This window comes from Lissotriton vulgaris, chromosome 6 (assembly GCF_964263255.1).
Source record: "Lissotriton vulgaris chromosome 6, aLisVul1.2, whole genome shotgun sequence".
NCBI lineage: Eukaryota > Metazoa > Chordata > Amphibia > Caudata > Salamandridae > Lissotriton > Lissotriton vulgaris.
Window position 1 is genome coordinate 727116463 of NC_141694.1, and position 26337 is coordinate 727142799.

At 41.8% G+C, this 26337-nt stretch overlaps 1 protein-coding gene across 1 annotated transcript in view; it reads right to left on the reverse strand.

The window, feature by feature from the left end:
* Positions 1 to 26337, reverse strand: part of SMPDL3A (sphingomyelin phosphodiesterase acid like 3A) — a 201189-nt gene that overhangs the window by 122243 nt on the left and 52609 nt on the right. The window contains exons 2-4 of the mRNA XM_086926715.1: positions 17802 to 18015; positions 15563 to 15707; positions 3808 to 3904 (exon numbers count right to left, since the gene is read on the reverse strand). Of these exons, the coding sequence (XP_086782841.1) occupies positions 3808 to 3904; positions 15563 to 15707; positions 17802 to 18015 (456 nt within the window). The remainder of the gene's footprint in view (positions 1 to 3807; positions 3905 to 15562; positions 15708 to 17801; positions 18016 to 26337) is intronic.

Here is a 26337-nt window from a genome sequence, read left to right on the forward strand (position 1 = left end):
TTAGCGGCGCTGGCAGCTTGCAGGCTTTTCATGCTTCTGCCGGGGCCTAGCAGCTATGGGCACATTTGCTTTTGTCGGCGGCGGCTATATTTTACTTTTACTTCGCCCTCCCTGCCTGCCAGTCTCACACAGTCCTCGCGCAGGCAGGGAGGGGGCTGTGGGCCATGTGTGGTCGTGATGTGCTGCTGCAGATGCCTCCTGGTGTAGGGAGTGGTGTCGGGTGTAGCGTGACACTCAGAGCTGGTGTCGTCGCAGTGTGTCCTCAATACAGCCGCCGCAGGGAGCGCAGACGGCGGGGCTATGCCTTGCTCCGGGGTAGCAGGGTCGCTGCACGGAGATGGGCGAAGGGCCGTTCAGTTGCAGTCGTTCTTTGCTGGCCTTATTCTGTTTGGGGCCGCTGCCGGCAGGCCGCGGGTGGGCTCCGCTTGCACAACGTGTCCGCCCGGCAGCTCTCCACACGCTGCGGGCGCTTTCTTTTGAAGATCGTTTACCCCGCTGCCGCAGCCTCACTTCACATACGCTGCGCGGCGGGGGACGGGGGACGCTGCAGGCAGTCTGCGGGTGGGCTCCGCTTGCACTACGTTTCCGCCCGGCAGCATTCCACACGCTGCGGGCGCTTTCTTTTGAAGATCGTTTACCTCGCTGCCGCAGCCTCACTGTACATACGCTGCGCTGCGGGGGACGGGAGAGGCTGCAGGTAGGCTGCGGTGGGCTCTGCTGGCGTTGCTTCACTATGGGTTTGTTTTTGGCCGCCTTGCGCTCGGCAGGGCGCCATGTCCATGCGGGTGGGCTCCTCTTAATATCCAGTCATAAGGGGGGGGTCGCTTCGAGCTTGCGAGGCCCCCAGGCACTTCTCGGCACCCGGGCTCACCTCCGGCCTACGGGCCTTTTCTGCCACGCGGGTGGGCTCCGCGTGGCAGGGACTCCTCGCGGTGGGGGTCACACAATTGCGGCCGGTGCAGGTGGGCTCTGGCCGGTCCGCTTATCTCCGTGGGCACTCCGACGGCAGGATTTGAGAGGTGCGGGGTGGGCTTCCGGTCACCTCCACATTGGTATATTGGCCCGGGGCTCAGTGCATGCCCCGCGGGCCTCTCGGCGGTCGACGCCGATCGTAGTAGGAGGTGCGGCTAGGCGGGCAGCATTCTCTCCCCCCTCTTCTTGGGCTGTAGCACGCCGGGGTACAGCCACCTCGTCGCCAGTGTTTGTTGGGCACTAGGCCCGCATTATGGTGAGCATGGAGACGCTGACCCAGGTTATTAGCTTGGTAAACTGGCCACGAGCACGAGCGCTCGGCCCCTTTTATTAACTAGGTCACTTGTCTAGCGACACCACTGGTGGGTGGGTGTAAAGTGTGGGTTACATCATGTAAACAACTAGACCGTGTCCAGCAGGACCCTACAAGTCCCTAGGGGGCCCACGCATTTACAATTTACGTGCTACGCACGCCTCTATCCCTTGCCTGGCCTGTGCTTCCTTTTTACCTGATCCTTTAGGCTTGGTGAAGCGTGTCTGGCCGGAATACCAATCGGGTGCTGTATTTCTGCTAATTATTAATTTTCTGTGCATTTACAAGGGTCGCTGCCTGAAGCTGAACACCTTCTTGGCGGGTAGGACTTAATTTAGTGCATAAAACTTGGGACTTGCCCAGGCAGTTTCCTACAGAAATTAAGAAAGTGGTAGTCCCAGTGTTGTGTGGTCCACTGATTTAAACCTTGCTGGGATTATGTATATACATTTGGGTTTCCCCAATTCATTTATTTCCCGTCTCTTGCCTGAAGGCTTACTCTTTTTACTGCTATGGTAGAGTTTGAATATTATTTTGAGGAGGAGGATAACACTTACCCCCCTATAGACAACCATTTTTGTCAAGTCAAGTGGTGACCCCCTTGGTGTAGAAAATTCAGCAGCTCCAGGCTCAGAGCCAAAGACCCTTTGAATCGAGGGAAGACCTAGCTAGGCCTCAGGCCCTGAAACCTCCAGGGCATCCCTCTACATCTGTCTCAGATACTAAGCGTAAACATGCATATGACCAAGGGGTTGACAGTCACCTTCACGTGCCAGGAAAGGGCATTCATGGATTCCCAACCTCCTCCCTCAGGGTTACAAACTCAGGTACCTTGGGAGGGCCCTCATTTGCCCCCGACTCTCCAAACGCAAGGGATCCAGATGATTAACCCCATACTTCAGACAGCAATGGGGATCGGGATTCCGGCATCCGTCTGGTGATCCTCTACCCGCGGGGAATGATACCAAATAGGCTGAGTCCCAAGAGCCAAGCTCATATATGCTAAACCCAGATGACCTCCTGCATCCACTATCAGTGGAATGGTCCCCAGCTCCTAAAGTGGCCTCTTCTAGTTGCTGGCTGGCTTTAAATCCATTGGATAAGGAGGTCAGGAGCTGCCTAAGAGCCAAATCTAGCTTATCAAACCCTCGGCCCGCCCACCTCATTTAAAGACAGGCAGACCTTACGCTTTCTGTCGAAGGAGTACTCGTTGGCTACAATAGAAAGCTTCCTCTGACAGCCTGACAAAGTGGGGGCTATTGGAGAAAAGACATTACACCACCCACTCTATTTCTTTTTCAATCTGTCCATCACTGCCAGGAAAAATGTGGCAATGAGGGTTAGATAAAAACAATAATCACACCCCAGAAGAAAACTCCTAGGGTCTGACGGTCATTAGTGTTTTGCTGTTCAGAAACAAACTCCCGCTTTGGGGGTTCGTTTTTGATAAAAATACTTCGAGAATTTTTAGCGAAAGGCCATCAAAAACGACAGTTGCCTTCTACCACTGAAAAGAACAGCCATGTCAGCCGTTCCTTTCAGTGTACAGAAATGAAGCTGGACTGGCGGTAATCTATAAATTTGGTGGACAGTAGCCCATCTGGGTGGCGAAGGAAATATCCTTCACCATCATGATGGACAGCGTACCATACATCAACGTTAAAATTAGGCCCTTATTCTCCATTGCTGATGCTGTCATTATATATCATAGGATGTACATCCAGTGCTAATTGTGATTTATCGCTGGTAAATGATTGCTTTTTTTATGACCAGAAAGTTCATGCACCTGCTAGACTATGAATAATGTATTATTGTAACACAAACTCCCACTACTACGTATGTTTCTGCTAAAGTGGCTGAACTGTAATTTTTTCTATTAAAAAGGAAGGCAATCGATTAAAGAGATCACTTTACAATACGTTTAGACATTTCCATGTTCCCCCTTCCACCTATTTGTAGCTCTTGCCCCCACATCTCCTTTCATATTATGCATGCCTGCAGTGTGCTGTTTTGGATCTACACAGCACCAAGAAACATATGCGTATGCTTTGGATGACACAGGGGCAAGAAATTGCTCTATCAATACCACTACAATACAATACCTCCCCCCTTCCATGCTCTCCCTTCTCTTTGTTTAAAGTCTGTCCTGACTTGTTCGCTGAATGGGACATTGAGCACACTGCCCCAGTTACTTCAGTACTTTCCATGACAAGGCCACATGTTAGTGGGACACTTAGAAACTTAGAAGAAGATAGCAGGGAATTCTACACCTGGTTGAAAGGATACAATCAAAACCTGGAAGAAAGGATGCAAGCAAAATATAAGTAAGCACACTAAGGGAAAGGCCACCAATCCACATTAAACTCAAAACCTTGTGTGGTAGGCGGTTCATGTCATAAGAATTAAGAACTTCTCCCCTATGTAGGTTACAATAGACAGCACAATGCACGCATTTCAGGCCTTCCTAACCAATGGCAATCAGAAATTGCGGTTTGAATAAACTACAAAATGTTTAGCCTTACCTTTTCTTAAAGTTGTGATGGCTTCATCAGTTAACCACGGTCTCCAAAGGTCTGCTACAGCAGAGTAAATTTTACTGTTAACCACAGGCAGCTGATCCTGTGAAAAGACACATTTTCAGTTCAGATTATAGATGACTAAAATAAAGGATGTAAGTATGAGCTATACGTTTTAACAAAACAAATATATAACAATCTTTGTAACAAAAAAGAGCGTTTGGCAACAATGGTATGGAAAAAGGATGCATTGAATGGGAGCTGCTTGGAAATGTAGAAGACTATATTTCAATGTTACCCAAATATCTGATTTAAAAAAGTTGCTTATCTGCAGCCAAATTCAACTTCCATCCTATATCATTTTCTAAAAGTCAATAGAACTTGGCATCTGCTTGGGGGGTATGATAACTTTTTATAGAAACAGTTCCAGGTGGACACAGTTACATTTGGAACTTGGCAAAACTACCCACTATACCGTTAAGCATTTTAAACCTGTAATGAAGCCACTTGATGTATATTCTAAAAGCCAATTGAGGTGTAAATTGCCGAATACATACAGAGGGCAACACCTACAAAGGTGACAGTAACTCAGGGTTACATTTAGCTCCTGGTAAATAAACGCTGGAAAGTCATATACACGTCATTACAACCTTGTTAGGAAATAATGGCCCGATTCTCAAAAGTAATTTGAGACAAAATCCTAACTTTATGACTTTTGGTATTCACAAGATGCATTTAGGAGTAGTAAAGTTAGGAATCTTAACTTTACCACTCCTAAATGCCTTTAATGAATACCGAAAGAAGTAAAGTTAGGATTTTTCTCAGTTTAGGAGTAGTAAAGTCAGGAATCCTAACTTTACTACTCCTATATGCCTTTTGTGAATACCAAAAGTCATAAAGTTAGGATTTTGTCTCAGATTACTTTTGTGAATCGGGCCCAATGTTCTCAAATTAAACTGACGAAAATGAATATCCTGAGGGTGCTAACTGCTGCCAAAATGGTGATGCTGAACTATATGATAAAACAAAAGATATTAGGCAAAATATAATGTAAAAGTAACCATTGCACTAAGTTGCCCAAAGTACATATTTTAAACATTTTACTCATTAGTTAGGTACAGTGGGGTACCTACGTTACATCATGGCATTTGTCATATTATCTATATAATCTGTTGAAAGAAACTGACAAACGACTTAGAAAATGGTTTAACTTGCTATTACCAATTGTGAGTTTGATGAACCTCATAAAAATCAGCATTCTCCCAGCCTTTTTTAAGAGATATTTAATTTCATATTCCGTTGTGTTTTTTTGAAAAGGCCACATTTCATCATCAGAAGATTTATTTGGAACCAAAAACAACCGAGAAAGAATTTAGAAATTGCTTAAGCTGAAACACAAGCAAGGAAGTTTGAGCCTGCCAGATTTCTGATGGTTCTTCTGGGCAGCTTGTAGTCAAAAACTGACTTGGGAAATACATTTTGAGAAGGGCTCATGCTAATATAAACTTCACCAGAGAGAAACCCTAATGACATTTGAAATGTAATCAACCACATTTAGAAAAGAAACCTAACTAAAGACATTTCAGTCTTGCGCAAGATTGGGTAGGAGTTTTTTTTTTTACAAATTAATAATGCTTCAGTTTCTTGATTTTAAGCCAACCTGGAATAAACCAGAAGTCTCAGAGAGTATTTGCTAACAACTGCAAATTATGGAGCCTGTGTGTCATCCACTATGTCTCATAACTTGGGATGGACGGAATGTGCGTAGTCACGCTACACAAAGCTCTGCGAAACGGTAAAAAATCTCTGTGAGAATGCAGAATTGCTTGTTCTGCCCATTCGCAATGCTTTTTTCCTGTTTGCGAACGCTCATTTTGAAAGCGCAAACAAGCAAAAAATTGCGCGAAGCAGCGGATCGTGGCATTTTTGGCAATTCTGCATTCTCCGCGGAACACAAATTTACCCAAATTCCACGATCGGAATAGAATTTACCGCCCCGGCCTATTCATGACATCTCATTTCAAACACATTTTGGAGTTTACAACACCTCAGATAAGAATTTCCTGTCCCAACTGAAATGGTTTATAAAGAGTATCAGACTCAGTCTGTATCATGGCTTTAATTGCGTGGTTTGAAGTCCCTTTCTGCAGAACTCATGGCCTGATTTAGATCTAGGCGGATGGGTTACTCTGTCACAATGATGACGGATATCCTGTCCACCGAAATATAAATTCCATTTGATCCTATGGGATTTATATTTCGTCCAACGGGATATCCGTCACCGCTGTGAGAGAGTAACCCGTCCACCTAGATCCAAATTGTGCCCTTAGTGTGGCAACTTTCTTGACACAAGACCGATAAGAGGTTATAAGAGTTCATTATTCTCTTTATCAAGACCACACTTCTAGTGATTTAATTAGGCCGGCAGAGAAATTACTATAACATTTTGGCAGCTAATTGAGTTGAAATTAATATCAGAATCGTTTATCTCTTGTTGGAATTGGCTGATTTCCAATATTTATGTAATTACGCTCTTTCAGACAATCAAGATTCTTTACCTTGAAAGCCCTTCATATGCAGATTACGCACAACAGTATCTGTGTGCTTTATATTTGGGTGAATTTTTGAGAAAGCCTCTGTTCTTAAGAAATATTTGCTATGCACAGCTCTTTTAAAACCATAGCACTGGGAAATAAGAAGCACCAAGTGCAGCATGTTGTGTCATATAGCAACTTTATCACATTTCCAATAGTCAGTATTGGAACATTATGCTTCAGGTATGCAACATAGCAGCCACCTTTAGCCACCCCCATGCAGCCAATCCCAGTCTCCTTGTTCAGGGGGCAAGTACCATTTGAGGGTGTCTAAACTCCTAAATTAGCTTCCTCTCACAAACTGGTGCTTTTCTAACTCATTTCCACTTGATAAAATCCTAAAAACCTATTTGTTATAGGAATTCACTGCTATAGTGGTATTTACAGAGTTTCCATCTTATTTATTTCGCCTTACTTCACTAGGAAGTAATTCAGGTGACAAAACATGATTCATATACATAAGATTTATTGGACAGATGGCTGAGGGCCAGTCATTTCTGAGACATCACCCTTAAAACCCTACTCGGGTGCTGTCTGGTGAATTCTACGACCGTCACCCTCTGCCAGATCTGGGATAATTCTGTCCCAGCACAATATTTCCAAATGCAAACAAAATGGAAAATAAAAAACACATGTAAACCCTTGTTGCCAAGGCATAATTACATGTTTAAACACTGATGCTGAATCTGCCTCGCGAGGCAACCGTCTCTAGGTCTCTAGACATTGGATACAATTTTGTTGGCTGATGCAGCAAAGTATTTTGAATAATATATTTAGCAATGCTGAGGGAGCAGTGTTTTTCGTACTTTGTCAAGAGTTTTAGAAATCGTAAGCATTAAACATCTGCGAGATACGTTTAAACTATTTGTTGAATAGGTGACTCAATAATATGACCATTATTTATTTTGGGCCATTCGCGGAGCGCAACCACACTCTTTAGCCTTCTCCCTCAGTCGAACATCTATAGTTGTGATACTACTTTGGGATTACAATTGAAGATTCTATGACAAACGTTAGGTATTTCTCCTCATGTCAAATAAGAGCTAAATATTTTAGTATATTTAAAGTAGTAGTTTATTTAACTATTTCCTGAACTTCACTCTCCCTCTTAAAGATAACAAATTAACCAAATCCTGATTTATAGTACTTAGTACTAAGATTTAGTGGGTGAGCCAGAATGACAAAATATACAGCAACAACGCAGATCAGCATCTGGAGTCTCATGGTCCAAAGGAAAATGTGGAGTTACCAGGGGAATCGGGACATCGGGACTGGAATGAGGGATTCCTTCAGAAATTCTTAATTTATCAGGGGATCCTCGGGGTCCCTCTTCTAATCCCTGTTCACCTCACTCCTATCCCCCACAGTTACTGATACTTGTGTATCTTTAACTCAGGGAGCAGAGTTAATGGAGGAGGTAAATGGGACCTTGTAATAGGACCTTTAATGTAAGGAGTGGGAAGAGGAAAATGACAACTCAGTATAATCAGCATTACCTGTGTGTAACCCAAGCAGTGCCCCTCAGAGTGATGGCAAAATGAGCAACAAATAGCCACACAAGATAATCTTATTATCTGCCAATTTGCCCAAACTCTCTTTATGCATATCTTATGTGGAAAACATCAACAATATGATTCAAGGCAGGTTATTATCCTTTTTGGGAGAGAAACATGTATATCCAACGGCAGCCATTTTCCTTCAGGTGCATGAGGGCATTCAGTCTCTGAAAGCCCACTGAGAATGGTCCATCCAAGAAACTGGGTTGAGCTACCATCCAAGAAACTGGGTTGAGCTACCATCCAAGGCACACAATCAGAACAGGGTATTGGTGAGAAAGTGAGAAGATATAGTGCTTCAAAAACACAACTAATGCTTTACCTATATTTTGACCCCACAAGAAAGCAGTTCTTGACAATGTTGTAACTTAGCTTGGTCTGGGCGGAAAGCATATCATAGATTCCAGCTTATGCACATTTGTTACCATAATTATGTGAAATCCAAACAGCACCCACAATCTATTTGCCGTTAACCAGTGCCATTTAATGTTATCTGATTCAATGGAAAATACAACATACTTAGGAGCTAAACACACATTATATGTGGAAACATCCAGAACGACGCTTGCCTGAACAACGCATTTGCCTAAACCACACATATGTGTACTTCTGCAAATGGGCTCTAGTGTTCGGGATGAGCTGGGAGATTGAACAGGAGCGTCAGGACGGTGAGGGGACTTGGACAGATAAGTGGGGCTGGAGCCAGGTCTGATGATCACTTTCTGGGAGGAGAGGGAATCAGGTAGCTTTAAGGGCTAGGTTTGGGGAGTAGTTAAGGTTTTAGGGCTGGGGCAGGGCGGAGGGCATGTAGGGCGTTTGTAATGTAGGGCTTGGGGGAATGGGTGAATGGGGTAGTTTTTGAGGGCTGGGGCGGAGTAGGTTTTAGGTCAGTGGAAGGGGTTGAGGTAGTTACATGGCGAAGTAGTGTATGTAAAGGGGTAGGGTTGTAGGCCTTAGGACAGTGGGAGGGGAATGGCAAGATGAGGTAGTTTTTAGGGCTGGGGTGGTCGGAGTTAAGTTTTAGGGCAGTGTATTGGGTGGGGGTATTTAAGAGACAGTGCTGTGGTGGGGGTAGCGTACATAGAGGGGCTGGGTTTTAGGCCTTAGGGCAGTGGGAGGTGAATGGGTAGATGGAGTTGTTTTTAGAGCTGGGGGGGGCAGGGTACGTTTTAGGGCAGTCTAAGGGGTGGGATAGTTTAATAGACAGTGTTGGGGCAGGGGGTAGCATACGTAAAGGGGCAGGGTCTTAAGCCTAGGGGAGGGGAATGGGTAGATGGGATAGTTTTTAGGACTGGGGGTTGGGGTAGGTTTTAGGGCAGTGGAAGGGGTTGGAGTAATTAAAGGAACATTGCAGGGGGAGGGGGTGTACGGGGATGTGGTGAGCATAACCACACACACCACTTTACCATTTATGCCTAGACCACAATATTTCCTGGTAAAGGCATGTGTAGTAAACAAATGCGTGGTTAAGACCCACCCCTGGTTTAGGCTGCGTGGTAGAGGCATGCATGGTTTAACCATGCATGCTTATATCATACAAACCATTATATGATCTGATACAAACATTTCTGATGGCTGTAAGAAAATTGTGTTTAGCTCACTCTGACAAAGGGTACAAAAACCATTCAGACTGAAGATATTTAGTAGACTAACCCTGACGGATTGATCAGGTTTGTCTGATATGAACTTGTCATCTTTATAGAATACCACGTTTAACACTAGTTAGCTGTTGTGAACGCTGTTGTAAAGGAGGGATATGTAATAGAAGAGAAGACATTACAGATGGCAGTGGATAATGCAGCGGTATCAAAGGGAAATAAGGCAGCCAAGACAAGAGCAATGAACATGCAAACAACTAACGGTTTTAATCAATACAGGTATTTATGTGCTTTACATACTAACCACAGAAAACCTAGGGCCCGATTCACAGAACTAACTTAAGGCAAAATCCTAAACTTACTACCATTTTGGTATTCACAGAAGGCACTTACTCATTTTGGTATTCACAGAAGTCACTTACTCATTTCAGTATTCACAGAAGTTAGTAGTCCTAACTTTACGACTCCTAAATGCCTTCTGTGAATACCGAAAGTCTTAAAGTTAGGATTTTTCTCAGTTTAGGAGTCCTAAAGTTAGGATTCCTAACTTTACTACTAGTAAACTGAGATAAGTCCTAATTTTAAGACTTTCGGTATTCATAGAAGGCATTTAGGAGTCCTAAAGTTAGGAGTCCTAACTTTACTACTACTAAACTGAGAAAAATCCTAATTTTAAGACTTTTGGTATTCGCAGAAGGCATTTAGGAGTCCTAAAGTTAGGAGTCCTAACTTTACTACTACTAAATTGAGAAAAATCCAAATTTTAAGACTTTCGGTATTCACAGAAGGCTTTTAGGAGTCCTAAAGTTAAGACTACTAACTTCTGTGAATACCAAAATGAGTAAGTGCCTTCTGTGAATACCAAAATGAGTAATTGCCTTCTGTGAATACCAAAATGGTAGTAAGTTTAGGATTTTGTCTTAAGTTAGTTCTGTGAATCGGGCCCCTAATGTCTCTTTGCAGATAGATTGTGAACATTTTAAGAAACCGGAATTGTAGGTAACCAGGGAGGAGGAAAGGGGTTTAGGGGAGAAAAGACTGAAAAATACAGAAATAGTTAGAATAATTGCCTCATGAAAGCAGCTAGGGAGAGAAGTCATTCACCGCTGGAAAATAAATGCTAATTGCTGTGCATGATTACTTAAAATGTTCTAAGCAGGAGTTTTTTTCAGTATTTTTCGAAACTGAAAAAAGATCATCTAGATGTCGCTGGACAGAGGTTGCTGCTTGGGATGCTTGTGATGCAGCATGGTGGGAAATTAATTTCCTCAATTCCGGTGTAAAGTTGTCTTGACTTCTACGATTTTCTTTCTTCCTGAGATTTTCAAATGAAGATTGAGATATAGAGGATGCTGCAGATGGAGCACATTCAAAATGATGCAAGCCAGTGTGCAAGTAATTCTGGCTTGAAGAGGAGTACAATGGAACTCTTTTAGCAAATGGTTCATGTGGTCAACTCTATCATTCTAGGGGTTCCAAAGTACTTTGTGAGGTCAAATTAGGGCAGCGTTTTTGCAGGTCAAGTTGATAGATTGCTAAGAATTGCATCAATGAGCTGAAATCTTTCGGATTAACAAATGGTTTTAGTGTTTGTGTTTTTTACGGATTGAAGTATGGAACAAGCTTTTTTGGGAATTATCAATATGAGTGCTTAAGGAAGGTGTATATCACACCTCAAGATTTTACCATAAAGAAGTGCTTTGGTGAAAAGCCATTGATGTAGAGCTCAATTAACTATTCTTTATCTATATATATAAAAACGAATGTATGTTTGTCTGTCCGTTTGTCCTTTATGCATTACTACACCATTCATCCGATCGCCATGAAACTTTGGGAAGTTGTTGAGTACACACTCGCAAAGGTTTCTGGCATAATTTTTTTTTAAATATCGGCCCCCAGGGCCCTCATAATCTTTCGAATACTGAAATTGTCAGAGAATTTACGAGCATCGTCGACAGTTATGCCCCCCAAACGGAAATCGATTGGTCGATCTACATATGAAGCACGAAAGAAAAAGGCATTACAAGCTTCAGAAACAGACGAGCAACGGGAAGCAAGATTAGAAGCCGATCGACTACGCAGTGCTCAAGCCCGTTCTTCTCAAGCGTACGAGCAACGAGAATCAAGATTGGAAACAGATCGATTACGCACTGCTCAAGCCCGCTCGAATGAAACAGGAGAGCTACGAGAATCAAGATTGGAAACCGATCAATTACGCACTGCTCAAGCCCACTCGAATGAAAGAGGAGAGCAACGAGAATCAAGATTGGAAGCTGATCGAGTTCGCACTGCTCAAGCCACACTTTCAAATGTTTTCCATATTAAAATGAATAAGTTTCAATAAAAATGACACAATGTAAATTGAATGTTATCATAACGAGTTTCCTTGAATTTCCTTTCTTCTGAGTTCGCAGCAACGCGCGACGGGTAAGCTAGTTTGAAATACAATTGTATTCTCTTGATTCCTTTCCTCGATAGACCAAAGGAACTCAATGAACTTATGTTCTGGGGAGTTTTAAGGTCGATTTTCAGTTTATGGTCATTCCTAAAGAGGAGATCATTGAATGCATTTAACTACTTAACATGATTAGGCACAGTTTGAGGTTTGGTGTTGACTGTTACAATATGGTAGATTCTTGGGCTTATTTCCTTTAGAAAGCTGGCTATTGGCAACACTATTGTTGTTGTAGTCTTTCCTAGTTGCAGTAAGGGCAAATTAAACTGTAGCAGACTAGGCAGACCTCCATCTTCTAACCAGTTTATGATGGTTTGTTTGGATAGCAGATCATAAAGCACCCAAGGATTACTATGACTGTGAAAATCTTTTTTTTATGTTCCAAAGTTTTTCATTGGCATTTAAATTATCATAAGATAGTTCAAGGATGCATAGACCGTGCCACATGCAGTACACAATACAGTATAATGGAACTCGTTGCAATACAAACCATAGATCATTATAAGAGTACAAACTTAGCATGTTACACCCCAACTTATTATAACACAGATGGTGAAAGTCATGCACGAGCAACAAAGTCATATAAGGGCAGATAATTGGTATTAGTGCACAGAAGCATGTTATTGATAGTCAATGTAATAGTCAAAAAACATATTTAAAAAAAATCTTATACCAATAGGGAATAACAATTCTGTTCCTTTGATAATGTCCTTTAGAATATCTATGCGTCGCTGAATGAGGAAAAAGGTTGCATTCATGTACAGCGATGGCTTCATGTAGTACGATCTACGCAAGGTGTAGCAACCAACTGTGTGAAACAACTAATACATGTAGAAAAGTGAGGTGGGAAAAGAAGGAGGAACAAGGTGAGTGGGGAGTGCTCAGCAAAACCCCATACGGAACATAGGAGCTAATGCAAAGGTGTAGGCTATATGGCCATCAGTTTCCCTCAAGAGCAGCAAACGAGTAAAAAAAAAAACAAATTACAGAAGAAATCTGTGGGAAGATAAAGTTGTTTGAATGTGAGCTGTGAGCACTTCTTAGGAAAGAGAACCACGCCCACCATATGTGATAAGAAATGTGGTAAAACAACTTCCATTCTGATAAAATGCCCATTACAGCAATCGTTAGGACCAGATCCATAAGAACAATATCAGTACTGCGTAGATTAATCATATCTTTAGATGCCCCTGGGCCTAATGTTACAGTGGTGTAATCTAGAACTATTGAAGTATTGAACATTGCTGTCAATAAAGATTGGGCATGGTCCTATAGAGTCTGAGAAGTCAACAATGATAAAATACATTACATTTGTAATCATCACAAAGCTTTAATTTATGTAGCTTAGTTGGTGTCCAGCGTAGAAGATTCATAGCAAAGTATTTTGCTCGGAAAATAGCAGGAGAAATTTTGGAAAAATGTTGTTTCTCATGGCTAGTTAATTGATGTTATGCCAACTTCCCTCTGAAATATGAGCTATTGTATCAGAATCAAAATGTTTGGCCCGTTTACTGGCAAGATGGGACTGTTGTGAAGGGGGAGTGGGAGGGCTAGAGAGTGTCCTATAGTTTTTGGAGGCAATGTGACCATGCCTAAGCCAACAGACTAAGCAGCTTTGGAGGGAGGTATAAGCAGGCCTGTGAATGTTGGATAATTTGACTTTTAACATTAGAAATGTATATAAGTTGAGCACTGAAAGGTTGTATATTTGAGCTAGAGTAGAAAGGGCAAGGGGTAGTTGTCCTAACCAAATAAATCTTTAATTTGTAAGATGCCCTTTGGGTGCCCAAGACTCCGGCGAGAAATTAGCAGTCTCTATTCTAGTCCATAGGTATGTCTTTCATCACTATGACTGTGAAAATCTTATCATTTTAAGCTGAGATATCTTGTCAAGATCAGATTGGATTGCTTAATTGTATTTGTTAAATGTATAGTTTACCTTTAAACAAGCTTTAAATGTTGTTAACATTGAGTTAATAGCTAGGGCTAGTGTGGAATGCGGAACTCTTTCTTGTGTTCTTTTTGGCTTGTTTTTAGTCTGGCCGCGGTAAGTTTAAAATGTGTCTGACCATAACATTGGATGATAAAGTCCTCTGATTAATCTCATTTGATAGGTTTGGGGCATTCTAAGTCCATGAGGTTTGTGAGTAATAGGTATAGGAACGTGCCTGAACCAGGGCCTATTCACAAGCTTCATTTTATAGTATGTTTTGGAAGTACTACACCAGTACTACTAGAGAACTACAAAATGCTATTCACATACCTACAAGAGTAAATCTCCACCTTCTCCTCTCCTACCTTTTCCATGGGGGAGTTCCTCACACATCTAAATATACTACTTATAAATGTTGGAGGGGTTAGAGGGAGTAGTCGAAAAATATGGCATACTTATTACATAATAGATGGGGTTTAGGGAGAAGTAAAAAGGAGTTAAGGGAGGGTTAAAATGCTGCATAGAAAGGGATGTGCACCCACTCACTAAACAGTACACTAAACGTCGTTATTCTCAAAAGGCACAGCTAAAGTTACTGCAGCTAAAAAAGACCAAAAACAGTAGTAAATGTTCTCCAGCTAAGAGTTGGAGTAAGTCGAGGACCAAACAGGGTCAATGGTAGGATACTTCAATACCCTACCATAGACACAAGTGGATGTAAGGACTTAAACAAAAAGCACATAGGAAATAATGTTAAATCAAATTAATTTATTAAAAAATATATCTAAATTTAATTTAATGTTAGAAAACTATTTAAATCTAAAATATATTACTTCATTTTAAAATATTTAATTTAAAATTTGATGTCACATTTTTAATAAAATATAATTAAATTACTTTTAATAAATTCTATACATTACTTATAATTACTATGAATAGACACCTTTTTTTGCTTTTGGTGGGAATTGTTTTAATTAGAAATCAGAAGAATTATTTTTATTCCATTTAATATATTTAAAGTAATTTAATATGTAATTAAAAATATAGTAAATAGTGCCTAATGATTTTTTTTTATTTTGTTCTACATATAAAATACGTTTATTAAATTAATTTACATAAATATTGAACATTAAAATATATATTTTTTCACACTGTTTTACTTTTCTCTATACTTTCCCATAGAGAGTTTTCCATCACAGGGGAAGAGTAAGATAAGAAGGGATGTAAGGAATCCCAAAACAGTAGCAAAGTTTCTCTTGAGTGTTCACTTCTTTTCTACCAGATTAAAAACATGTGTTTGGCTTAACATTGTGTTATCAGATAAGTCATGAAAGAGAAAAAACTTCTCAAAACAACTTGGTTTCTAAGTTATTCCATTAAGGAAAACATGCAGGAGAAGGTATTTGTCAATGCACACAGATGGAAAGTCCCACCCTTCCTTGCCAACTGGCAAGGTGGGTCTGTCCAATTACACCAAACTCTGTGGAAATAGTACACTGCTTGATTTCAATGTTTCCCTTGGTACCTATAACATATTTACTTGTTTTGGAAGTAGTGCAGATCCTCTTTAAATCAGTTTACATTACTAGGAAATCTTAAAATATTGGTAAGTGAAATTATAGTACCTGTGGCCAGTAGTCATGGTTGCCCAATGCAGGAAAAACCTGAAGATCGGGGAAGTGCTCATGAATTGTTGCAGTCATGTTGGCTATGACTTCAATAACTATCTCCGTAGAGAGTTCTTGCACTGGAACATGCGGTGGACTATCCCTGAAAAGAAAAACAGATATTTTTGAGCCCATTAGTAGCCCCTAATCATGCTGGTGCCATTTAAATTCAAGGATGTACGCTATTGATAACTATCTGTGCCACTGTCTTTGAATTCTCAGTATCCCAGATTACCAAGAGTATCCCTGCCATACTGACCATAAATTATGGAATTTCAGATCCACGTTGCTCGTCCTAATCAAGGATTCAGTCATTTATTAAGCTTGCATGTAGCCATTAAATGAAAGACTGGGTATTATGGTAACAAAAATCATACAGAACTGTTATTGATAGACAAATGTAATAAAAAGAACAATCAGCCATCTACATTGCCACTTTTCGCTCATATGAGTCTCAAATATATGGGTCTGGTCTGAACCCACTACAGTTTAGGTCAAAGTGCTGCTCACAAGAAGAGTTAAAGAGAGAATGGATGAGAGAGAATATAAGAGAGGAGGCAGGGTAATTGGGAAAATATGGGTGTAGGTATAGAGAGAGAGAGAGAGAGAGAGAGAGAGAGAGAGAGAGAGAGAGAGAGACAGAGAGAGAAAGAGGTCGAGTGAGAGAGTGAGAGTCTGCATGAGGTGGGAACAAGGAGTACAAATGTTGAGACTGTTCAACATTATCTGAGACAATGTTAGCTTGACATTACAAATAGGTGGTAGAAGAGATGTTTTCAAGCAAGTACTGAATCTTCTGAAATTAGTTTTAAGGCAAGGTGCCAGCCAGGTGGAATTTTATATCAAAGAGCCACCAGCATGAATGATCTGCCCAGATCGTCAGTATAAATTGGCTTGAGAAATAGATTTTTGAGAGGTCAGCTCTTGAGTTTTTACTTTCATGATACCGGAGAAACATTTGTACTGTACCTATAGAAGGCATGGTGAGCAGTCCTAATAGATTTGGTTGGGCATATACTGTAGATCATGTTGCATTTGTTTATTCTGTCGACAACGAGTGCAAATAACTAAACTATGCTCCAAGGCATCAGCCATAGTTAAAAGATTGATCAGAGCACACAAATTCGGAAGAATGCATTTCTAATTGTGTTGTCGGTCTGCGGTGAGAATGATAGCTCATTAAAAAAGATGATTTCTGTGTGTTAAGAGATTCAGCATGGTACAGTTGTAGAGAACTGGAACTCAATAGAATTTCATTCACATCATTTCGGGCTCAATCTATATTAAATTACTTGTAGGTACAAGATTGAAAGGCATGTTTGCTGTAAGGGTTGGTAGTCAATTGGCAGAGAGAATAGCAGGCAGTAAGCTAGTTAAACTATGTTGTGGTTTATATACTTCATCCATAATCCAGCAAGCCATGAAGCAGCATCTAGATTAAAGACTATAGGCCTGATTCAGAAAGTAGCAGATGGGTTACTTGGTCAGAAATGTGACCAATTTCCCTCCGCCTTATTACAAGTGCAGTATATCCTATGGCACTTGTAATAAGGTGGATGGAATGCCTGCCATTTTTATGACAGACTATTCATGTGCAAAACTCTTAATCCGGCCCATTGTTTTACATTATCAGCATTAAATACGAGTTTTAAAACATGAGTTTCTCCACACGGTTTGGGCAAGTAAAGGATGTAAATAACATGCATATTTCAGTAATTGACCGGCAATTCACTATTACATTAACCACCAACCTTAACCCAAGAAGTATATCTTACTTGCCTCATCTGAGAATCTCCCAGAACATTCATGACAAATTAAATCCTGAATTAATTTAATGGCGAGAAATTAAAAAAAATATTAAAAAGTATTAAAGCAAATAAAAACTGCTGGAAACCCTCATATTTAATCATACCAAACTGAATTAAATTAACTTTGGCCTACATCTATAAACACAAAGCCTTTAATAGGCTCTGTAATCTTAGAGGTACTAGGTTCACCAGAACAGTTTTTTGAGTATCCCTTGATTACAAAGCAAATTCCAAATGGATCTAACCTATAACATGTGGAAAGGCAATAACTTACCAGCCCAGATGTGACAAGAGAACTGGGACTGGACACATACGTATACAACTGCCGTGATTTCATACACAAGCAATATATGCTTACATGTAGTATTAAGACACACAAGATTACTCACCCAGTCCATATCATAAATGAAGCCGGCTGTCTGGAATCCTTCATATACTTGAAGGCAGATAGTATGAGCTGGTATGGGGAGTCACACATGTAATCCCCAAAAATACCAGGGCTGGATGCGTTTTCCCCTTTGGATGAGGCACATACTTTGGTGTGATCATTGGCCAGGTGATAAGAAGGGTCCAAATGGAGGTCGGTAACATGCCAGAACTGCCCTGTTAATGGAAATAAATGCAAAAAATGAGTTCTGCCATATATATGGACCTCCTAGCTCTACAAATGTGTTTCAAGTTTTGAGTGGATTGTCCTGTCAGCCAACAGAACATCTTTGAAAATCACTATTGTTTGGAATTAGCCACATATCGTACATCCAGTCAATCACTCCGGGTTTCTATTTTACAAGAACAGTAAAGTAACACAGCGATCAACGCATATATCAACCACTGTCAAAAGAGAGACTTCAGCTGTGTATTACTAATCAAATGATCATTTTTTTCCAAATTTATCATAATTACGGCTAACTCTATGTCTAGGGCCTATAGTTCTAATTGACAGAAATCAGTCAGGGTAAACACACAACACTGTCCCAACCTCAGTTAAAGTCTAAAAACTATTTACCATTCAAAATGAAACTACAGAATTTTCTCTTTCAAAATTCGACAAAATAAGCGGCAGTTATCTTTCATGAGGAATTCAATAGGAATGCAAGAATGTGAAAACAAACTTTTATACAACTGTAAGTCATACAAATGCAGCATGTAAACTGATAATATACATTAAAAAATGGCTGTAGGCAAGGTCTAAAGGCAAGCTGCACGTTTGGAGCAAAGAGAAATTGCATATATCTTGAATTAGGTGAAAGGTACTTAGTAAAAAAGGAAAAGCACCCTTATTTCTAGCGTAACTGCAGATAAAGAAAATTCAATTTCAACCATTGAGAAATAAATAATCGAATTAATATCAAAATGATATTTAAAGCATGCATTGTGGAAATAAATAAAGGGTTTACTAATTATTGCCTTAAGGGCAAATGTTTACCGATATAAATCCTTCCATAGATGGTAGCATGCTTCTTCCTAGCACCAGTGCGCCCCTCAGAAAATATGTAATTTCGGAACTACACACACACTAACTTCTATTTTTCTTATGATAATATGGATGAGTCAGTGATTTAAATAAAATTCGCCTCCCCGGCATGACCACATCAAGTAGCAAAAATTCACTTTGATGCCAAAGACAAAAAGGTTTCTTTAATTTAAACTTGCCACTCTGATGCAACCTTCAATAATATGGCATGCTTAATTACATTATAAGTAGGTCATTACTAGCAGGTCATTACAACTCGAGGTATGCATACCTTCACAAATACATCTACCACAGATTCGTACGTCATTTCTATGAGTAGGACATTTAATAATAATTGATCTACTATTTTTATTTGTTGCCAATTATAATTTTAATATGTGAAAATTACATTCAAAGGCTCCACTCCGATCTCTCCTGCTTGCACACTTAAAGAGCTTGCAAGGGGTGCGTTTTGTAGCCCAGGCAAGCTGCCAGCTCCTGAGAGAGCTCCACTGAACGTGTAGAGAGCCAGTGGCCGAGACTAATACTGATGTGCGTGTGCGTCTCCCGAGCGCGCTGCACTAGGCCACAAGATGAACCAGGCCCCTGCGCGCTACACTGGTGACGAGGGGAGACCGCAAGTTGTTCGGCCGCGTGGTGACGCCCTTAAATCGGAGCGGAAGAGCTCCACAACGTGTAGTGAACAGTCCCAGAGACCTGACCTGCTCAAGACAAACAGTGCGAGGGTGGGGCTTGAAGCCCTGCAGCGTGGGCAATCTCCGGGCCGATCAGAAGCCCATGAATTGAGGTGGGCCCCACCCTGCCAGCCTCAACGAGGTGAAAAAAAGAAAGGAAACAGGGGAAGAAATAAATAAAGCCAAAGGGACACAGTGCAGCAGGCATAAGGCGATAGGGGCTTACAGTGATCAGCAGCCAGTGCCAGGTGCCCATATCGTGCACCACGACCAGATGCACTCAACAAGGACAAAGAAGCACTAGCATGAAGCACAACCCCAACAAACAACAGGTCAGTCTCAAGGCCTAGGGGAGGAGTCCCACAGGTCCATAAGGCGGCAGAAATCAGACACAGGAAGAGAGCAGGCTCATCTTTCCAGGGGCAACACTTCTCGCACTCCACACATCGTCACACCCACCGCAGGAAGGGACACATTTCTGAGCACCATGGGAGACCAACCACCACCACAGCCACAGGCACATGCGCTAACAACACCATACTCACACACGTCAGTGACACCAATCCCCCATTCAGCCGCTCGCCCACCTCGCCACGGCCGCGCCCAGATGGAAGCTCTGCGTAGGTCGCCTGACCATTATTTTGCAGGGACCAGAGAGACAGATGGGATGGTAAAACGCTCCCTGTTGATGCATTTTGGGGCGACGAACTTTATGAGCTGTTCGAGACGCTGCTGGACACTGGGGCAGCCCTCGAGTATGACGCGGCCATCACTGCAATCTACAGGCCTGGCAAACCGAGGTGGAAGCGGTAGACATGTTTTACGCCGGGCAGAGGAAGTTGGCACACATATGCACAAACATTGACCACACAGAGGAAGTCAGGGTGCAGATTATCCAGGGATGCAGTCCGTCGTGTTGAGATACCAGATGCTTCGCCAAACTGGAATATCCCTGGATGAGATTCTCATTCTAGCCCGCTCTCACAATTTGTCAGCAAGCGGGCACAAGAGATGGAGGCCGTGCGAGTTTGCAACACTCCAGCCACTCTGACGCAGAAAGTGATCCACGTCAAGGAAGAGGCGGTGGAGGTTGTGCAAAAGTGACCCAGACCTGGACAAGAGCGAGCCACCCGGGTAGGAAGTGTGGACATTGCGGGTTCAACCACAAAGTGCAAGACCAATGCCCAGCTAGATGACAGACCTGCTCAAAATGTGGCAAGGCCAATCACTACGCAAGAGTCTGCCAAAGTGGAGGAGGACGCTCTGAGGAGACGCATCCAGAGAACGCCCTACGACCGTTAACGCTCGAAGAGGGTGACACCACAGAAACACCAAAAGAACAAAGTGCCACCACCTACTATGTATATGCCAACAACACTTTTTTCATCTCGTTTGCAGGAAGGCCCTCCGATGTGCAATGTACAAGTCAATAGTACCTCTATGAACGCACTGATAGATACGGCTATGTCAGTAAATGTAATGGACTCCGACCAATACGAAAGACTGTCTCCCAAACCACCCCTTACACCCAGTTCGGCCAAAATTTACACCTACGGAGGTACGGAACCCATACCACTATGTGGAGTGATTGAGGTTGATGTCTCAAACTCTGATCATTCTGCTCACACCACGGAAGACCTGGAGTTGGTGTTCTCTGCCAAGCAGGTTCATGGTGAACATGCGGGAGACATTTTGAGTGGATTCCCACAGCTCTTTCAAGGCCTGGGCAAACTGAAGGGACACCAAGTGAAACTGCACATAGACAAAGCAATCCATCCGAGAGCGCTCCCACACCAGCGCATTCCTTTTCATCTCCGGCCCCTTGTGGAAAAAGAGCTGCTTGACCTAGAAGACTAAGAGGTCATCGAAAGGTGTCGGGACCCACCCCATGGGTGTCCCTGCTGCTAGTCGCACCAAAGCCGAAACAACCTGGCGCCAATCGACTATGTGTGGGCATGAGGCTTCCTAATCAGGTCTCTACAAGTGACCCCAACGATGGAGGACATTGTGGCTGACATCAATGGGGCGCAATGGTTCCCCAAGCTGGATTTGAACTCTGGATACCACCAGTTAGCGATGGTGGCAGAAAGCCGCTACATAACTATGTACTCCATGCACGTTGGCCTCTGACGGTATACCTGGCTCAGCTTTGGAGTGTCCTCCACCGCAGAGGTGTTTCAAAACGCCTTCAAGGAAACCCTCTAAGGCCTGGTCGGAGTGATAAATCTGAGTGATGGCATTTTAATACACTCACAGGGCCAGGAAGAACATCACGTCCAGCTGAGAGCGACCCTACAAAGATTGACTGCGGGCTTACCCTACACAAAAGGAAATGCGCCTTCTAACAAGGGTCAATAGACTTTTTCAGATATTTCTTCTCACGAAATAGACTCCGCGTCGACCCAGGCAAAGCAGAGGCCATCAGAAAAGCCCCAGTCCCAGAGAATCCCACTGAAATCAGGAGCTTCTTCTGGATGGTAAAAAGTGTACAAAAGGGGGTTACTTTGTAAGTCAGGGCATTAACAACAATTGTTTAAAGAACTACTCAAGCAACTCATGAGAATAAGGGCATGAAAGTATAAGTACAGGAACCCAGATCGCAATTAATAATGAATACTGTTTAATATCAAAAAGAGAGATGAAAAGAATCATGATCAGTGCACATTTCATGAATAACATGTCAATAAATTCAATTTTTTGTATTTCTTATTTCAGAGATATGATAAAACAAACCTATTTACTCAGTCACACTCCAACATTCATCCTTCTGCTATTTATTTATCTAGTTCAGTAACTAGTTTATCTTTGAGAACAGCAAGTTGAATGTCTTATAAATTGTATCCCATACGTTTTCTACCACTCGTTGATAGGTGACCATAAAAGTGTTCCTTACATCATTGAAAGGGGAAAATGTTGATTCACTGCTACCATATTACATATTCATCTACATTTCTGTTAATTGAGAGCACTGATTTTTCACAGGGGCTTTTGCTCTTACTGGATTGGTTTCGCTATCATATAACATAATTGATACATCTTAAACAACACCATACTGTCTTTAGGCTTTTTTGAGACACTTGGGCACTCACATCTCCAATGATTCCTGAATCTGTACCTTCACTTGACAAACCATGTGGTATGAAAACATTTGATGTTTTTTTGTTGTACATGGAAGTGAAAAGGCATCTCTGAAATAACCCACTCTTTTGAATTGGAACGCTTAATGGGGGCATTGGGTTTGGGTTGACGAACTCAATGAAAGGGCACCAGTCCGTCTCAAAATGTGTTTTTTGATGAATGGACTGAGAACCCCGATTTGAGATATATTAACATTTTCATTCAGCTGCTTTAAGAAAGCAAAAAAATAGATACTCCAACAAATGGTAATTTAGGATGCCTCATAAGGTCACAGGTGAGGTAACAGAGTGAGTGTTCTCCTCAATGTGTAAGTCCAAGTCTTTAGCTTTGGATATAACTTCTCCTGCATCTTCAAGTAATTCAGAATTTTAAGTGCCAAGAATTGGTTTTATACAAGGTCTGAATGTTCAAGGTCATCATTACTGCGGCATGATCAGAAATAATTTAAGGTTCAATCGAGGCATCACACACGGAGTGTAAGAAGACAATATGTTTAGATAGTATATGCACAAGTAACTTACGAAGAAAGTAAAGTAATTTACATCAGGATTAATTAAAGTAGCCGCCATACATCATTGAGTTTATGTTTAGTACAAAGATTCCGCATGGCTTTTCACAATTTGGGTGGTTTAAATTTAGAGGATGCGTATCTGTCAAGTTTTACATCTATCTGTATTTTCAAGTTAGCCCCACAAATGATAGATGCGTTCTATGGGAGGAGCACTAGTTTTGAGTTTAGAGATGTGCAGAATTGAGGATAATCTGCATTAATGGCATAAATATTTAACATATAAAGATCACCTTCACCCTTTCTCAGTGTAGTTAACAGCCAGCAACCCTCATTATCTTGCTCAGATGGGCTAATTTTTAGGCAAGAGTTTTTTTTTAAAATAAGAGTAATGACTCTGTTTCTTTTGCCTACCGCTCCTGAGCAAGCCTTGTTCTCCACCCAGGTGGATCTCATAGCCAATGCATCTCCATGAGTAACTCTGGTCTCCTGCAGGAGGATGATGTCCCGCTTAAGTGTATTGCAGTGTTCTTTACTTTTCCTCCTTTTTAGTGGATGATTCAGGTCTTTTATGTTAAGTGATGCAACCTTAATAGACATCATGGATCCCCAAGCCCACTACAACTCCCTATAAATGAGTAGCCTGTTCAGGTGCAGTAATGAACATTGGACAATACGGAACACAGCAAAACAATAATATGATGATAACATAAAAACTCTGCAGCAGAAATCAGAGATTAATATTTGTACAAGTGAAAGCTTATACACATGTGATAGCACGTCACACATGTGATAGCCGATACCCCTGCACACATGCAGTAATGCGTACTAACTTAGCAAGGACATTATTGAACCAAGCCCACAGCAAGCCAAGAAATGTGGTAGATATTATTCTTTTAAAGTGTTGTTGAAAGGATTATGGTTCCTCCCTCAGCAAATCAATGATGTATTATAAATTAATTTGTTTGTGAAGTTATGCGAAGTATCGCAGAGTAGGGAAACCCAAAAGGGTAGGAGGGTAACTAAAGTCGGGAGTCTTATGAGAAAACTAAACTACCATAACGGAATAAGCCCTTGAACACTTTTAGAGCAGTGACAATGTAAGAGCCCATGCGGTCACAACAAGGTAAGAGTGCATGTTATGCAGTTTGCACCATTGTTGGTAGCTCAGCTGCGAAGGGAAGCCCAAAAGGCAGCGTTGTAGATCACAGTATATAAGAAACATATGTGGACAAGGTGGGACTAGATAAGGGACAGCATACTCATGAATATGTGTTGAAAAACGTATAAGTGATTAGTTCGAGAAAGGAAGTAATAGATATTTAAGTGTACATGCCAGACTCTTTTTTTGTTTTTGAGACAGATTTCAAAACCGGATGCCTCAAAAAGCACCATTGTTTGGTCTTTGTATAAAATTCTGATATAGTGTGTCTTGCAAAGTCTTGAGAGACAGAGATTTTGACAATATTCCATGTAATAGATTTATGTTTCTTCATATGAGCAAGGATTAGTTTAGAATGTTGATGTCTCAGTGGCTTCAAGATCATTGGTCTGGGTGATGAGATATTTTTAGATGTAAAAGATGGCATATGATTTGCCTGCTCTATCTCAAAGCCCCTTGGCAGCCTAATGTTTAATGTTCTGGTTCCATGATTCTAAAAAAGCCGTTGTGGAGCACACTGAAACCCTCTACTCCTTCTGGGAGGCCAAAAATGTGAAGTTTGCTTCCTCTATTGCATCCTCAACGTGTTTAAGGGACGTAATTAGTTTTTTTCAGCTTTTAATCGATTTGGCAGGAAGACTGCTGTTGTCTTCCAGGGAGCTGGTCCTGCACAACCCTGGATGCACCGTATTTACAGTACGGTGCACCATGGTGCAAGGTTTTTTGGTGCATTGCTGGAGTTGGAGTGAAAACCGATGCAACTCCAGCAATGCGTCAAAATAAAGAGGCGAAGCGTCAGTTTTAAGTGATACATTGTGTGGAGACCATTATAATAGAGCATGAAAGGGTGGAAAACCCATCTTGCGGTTTATTACATTGGTACTGTATGTTATGCATACAAGTGGGCAGAGTGTACTTATGTGTACCAAACTAACAGAATTTTGTAGATTACACAAATGCATTCGTTACTCCGACACCATTAAATGTTAGAACTGGTTAGGGGTCCTGGACCACACAGAGTTACTGGGCCCCACTCCAGGTGCTTGACTTTGTTTGCCTCTGATATCCCCGGGTTGTACTTCTTTTGAGTCCCGAAACCTGGGCATCAAGTACACCACTTTAGCACTTCCCTCTCAGTGTATGGCCCGTTCAACAACCCACGACTTATTCGGGGGGGGGGGGGGGGGGAGTCAGGGGTTTTAGAGATCCATGAATACACAATATAGCTTTTAATATAGCAACCATCCAGTCAGTTTTTTTTGTTATCTTGGATATGAAAAGGTACTTTAATCTAAACATCACAATACTACACAAGTACGGAAATACCATTATAGGAACTGCAGAAAATGAAGGAATGTGCAGTTCCTCAAGTGAAGGAGAGTCAAGGAAAGTTAAGGTCTTTTATGAGTTGCCCTCATACACCCCGAAGGATGTCATGCTTCATCACAGGGTGTTTTGCTCCTCGTAGGGCCGGCGCTGCAATGCCCAACGTGCACCCGCAAAGGGGCTCTTTGCTGGAGATCTTTTTATGAAGCCATTGGGTGTGTGTGGTAATGGGGACAAGGTAGTGAGTGAGTGGTTTGAAATAAAATAGGTCTGGTACTGTCCTAAGTAATGAATTTTATTCTGAGGGTGTACTAGCCTAACTAAAATAATGAGGAGCCCTTTCTGGGAGTAATGATCCTACAGGGCCTGTCTAGTTAGAGTGGTCAACATGTTTCTTGCCTCACAGCCCGTAGCGGGTCTAACAGCAATTTGTCAGGACCGGTGTAATATAAAGTGAGAGAGAGGGTACTCTTGACTCTTACACTACCGCAGCGCTGATGCAGTGCATCATTGAATAACCAGTGGTGCTGCCTGGAGTCATGGCCTATAGCCTGAACTTTTGAGACCCAGATATCAAAGGAATAGTGCTGACAGTGTCAAAATGAGAGAGCACTTCATTGCTCGATCAGACAGGTGGCGTAGC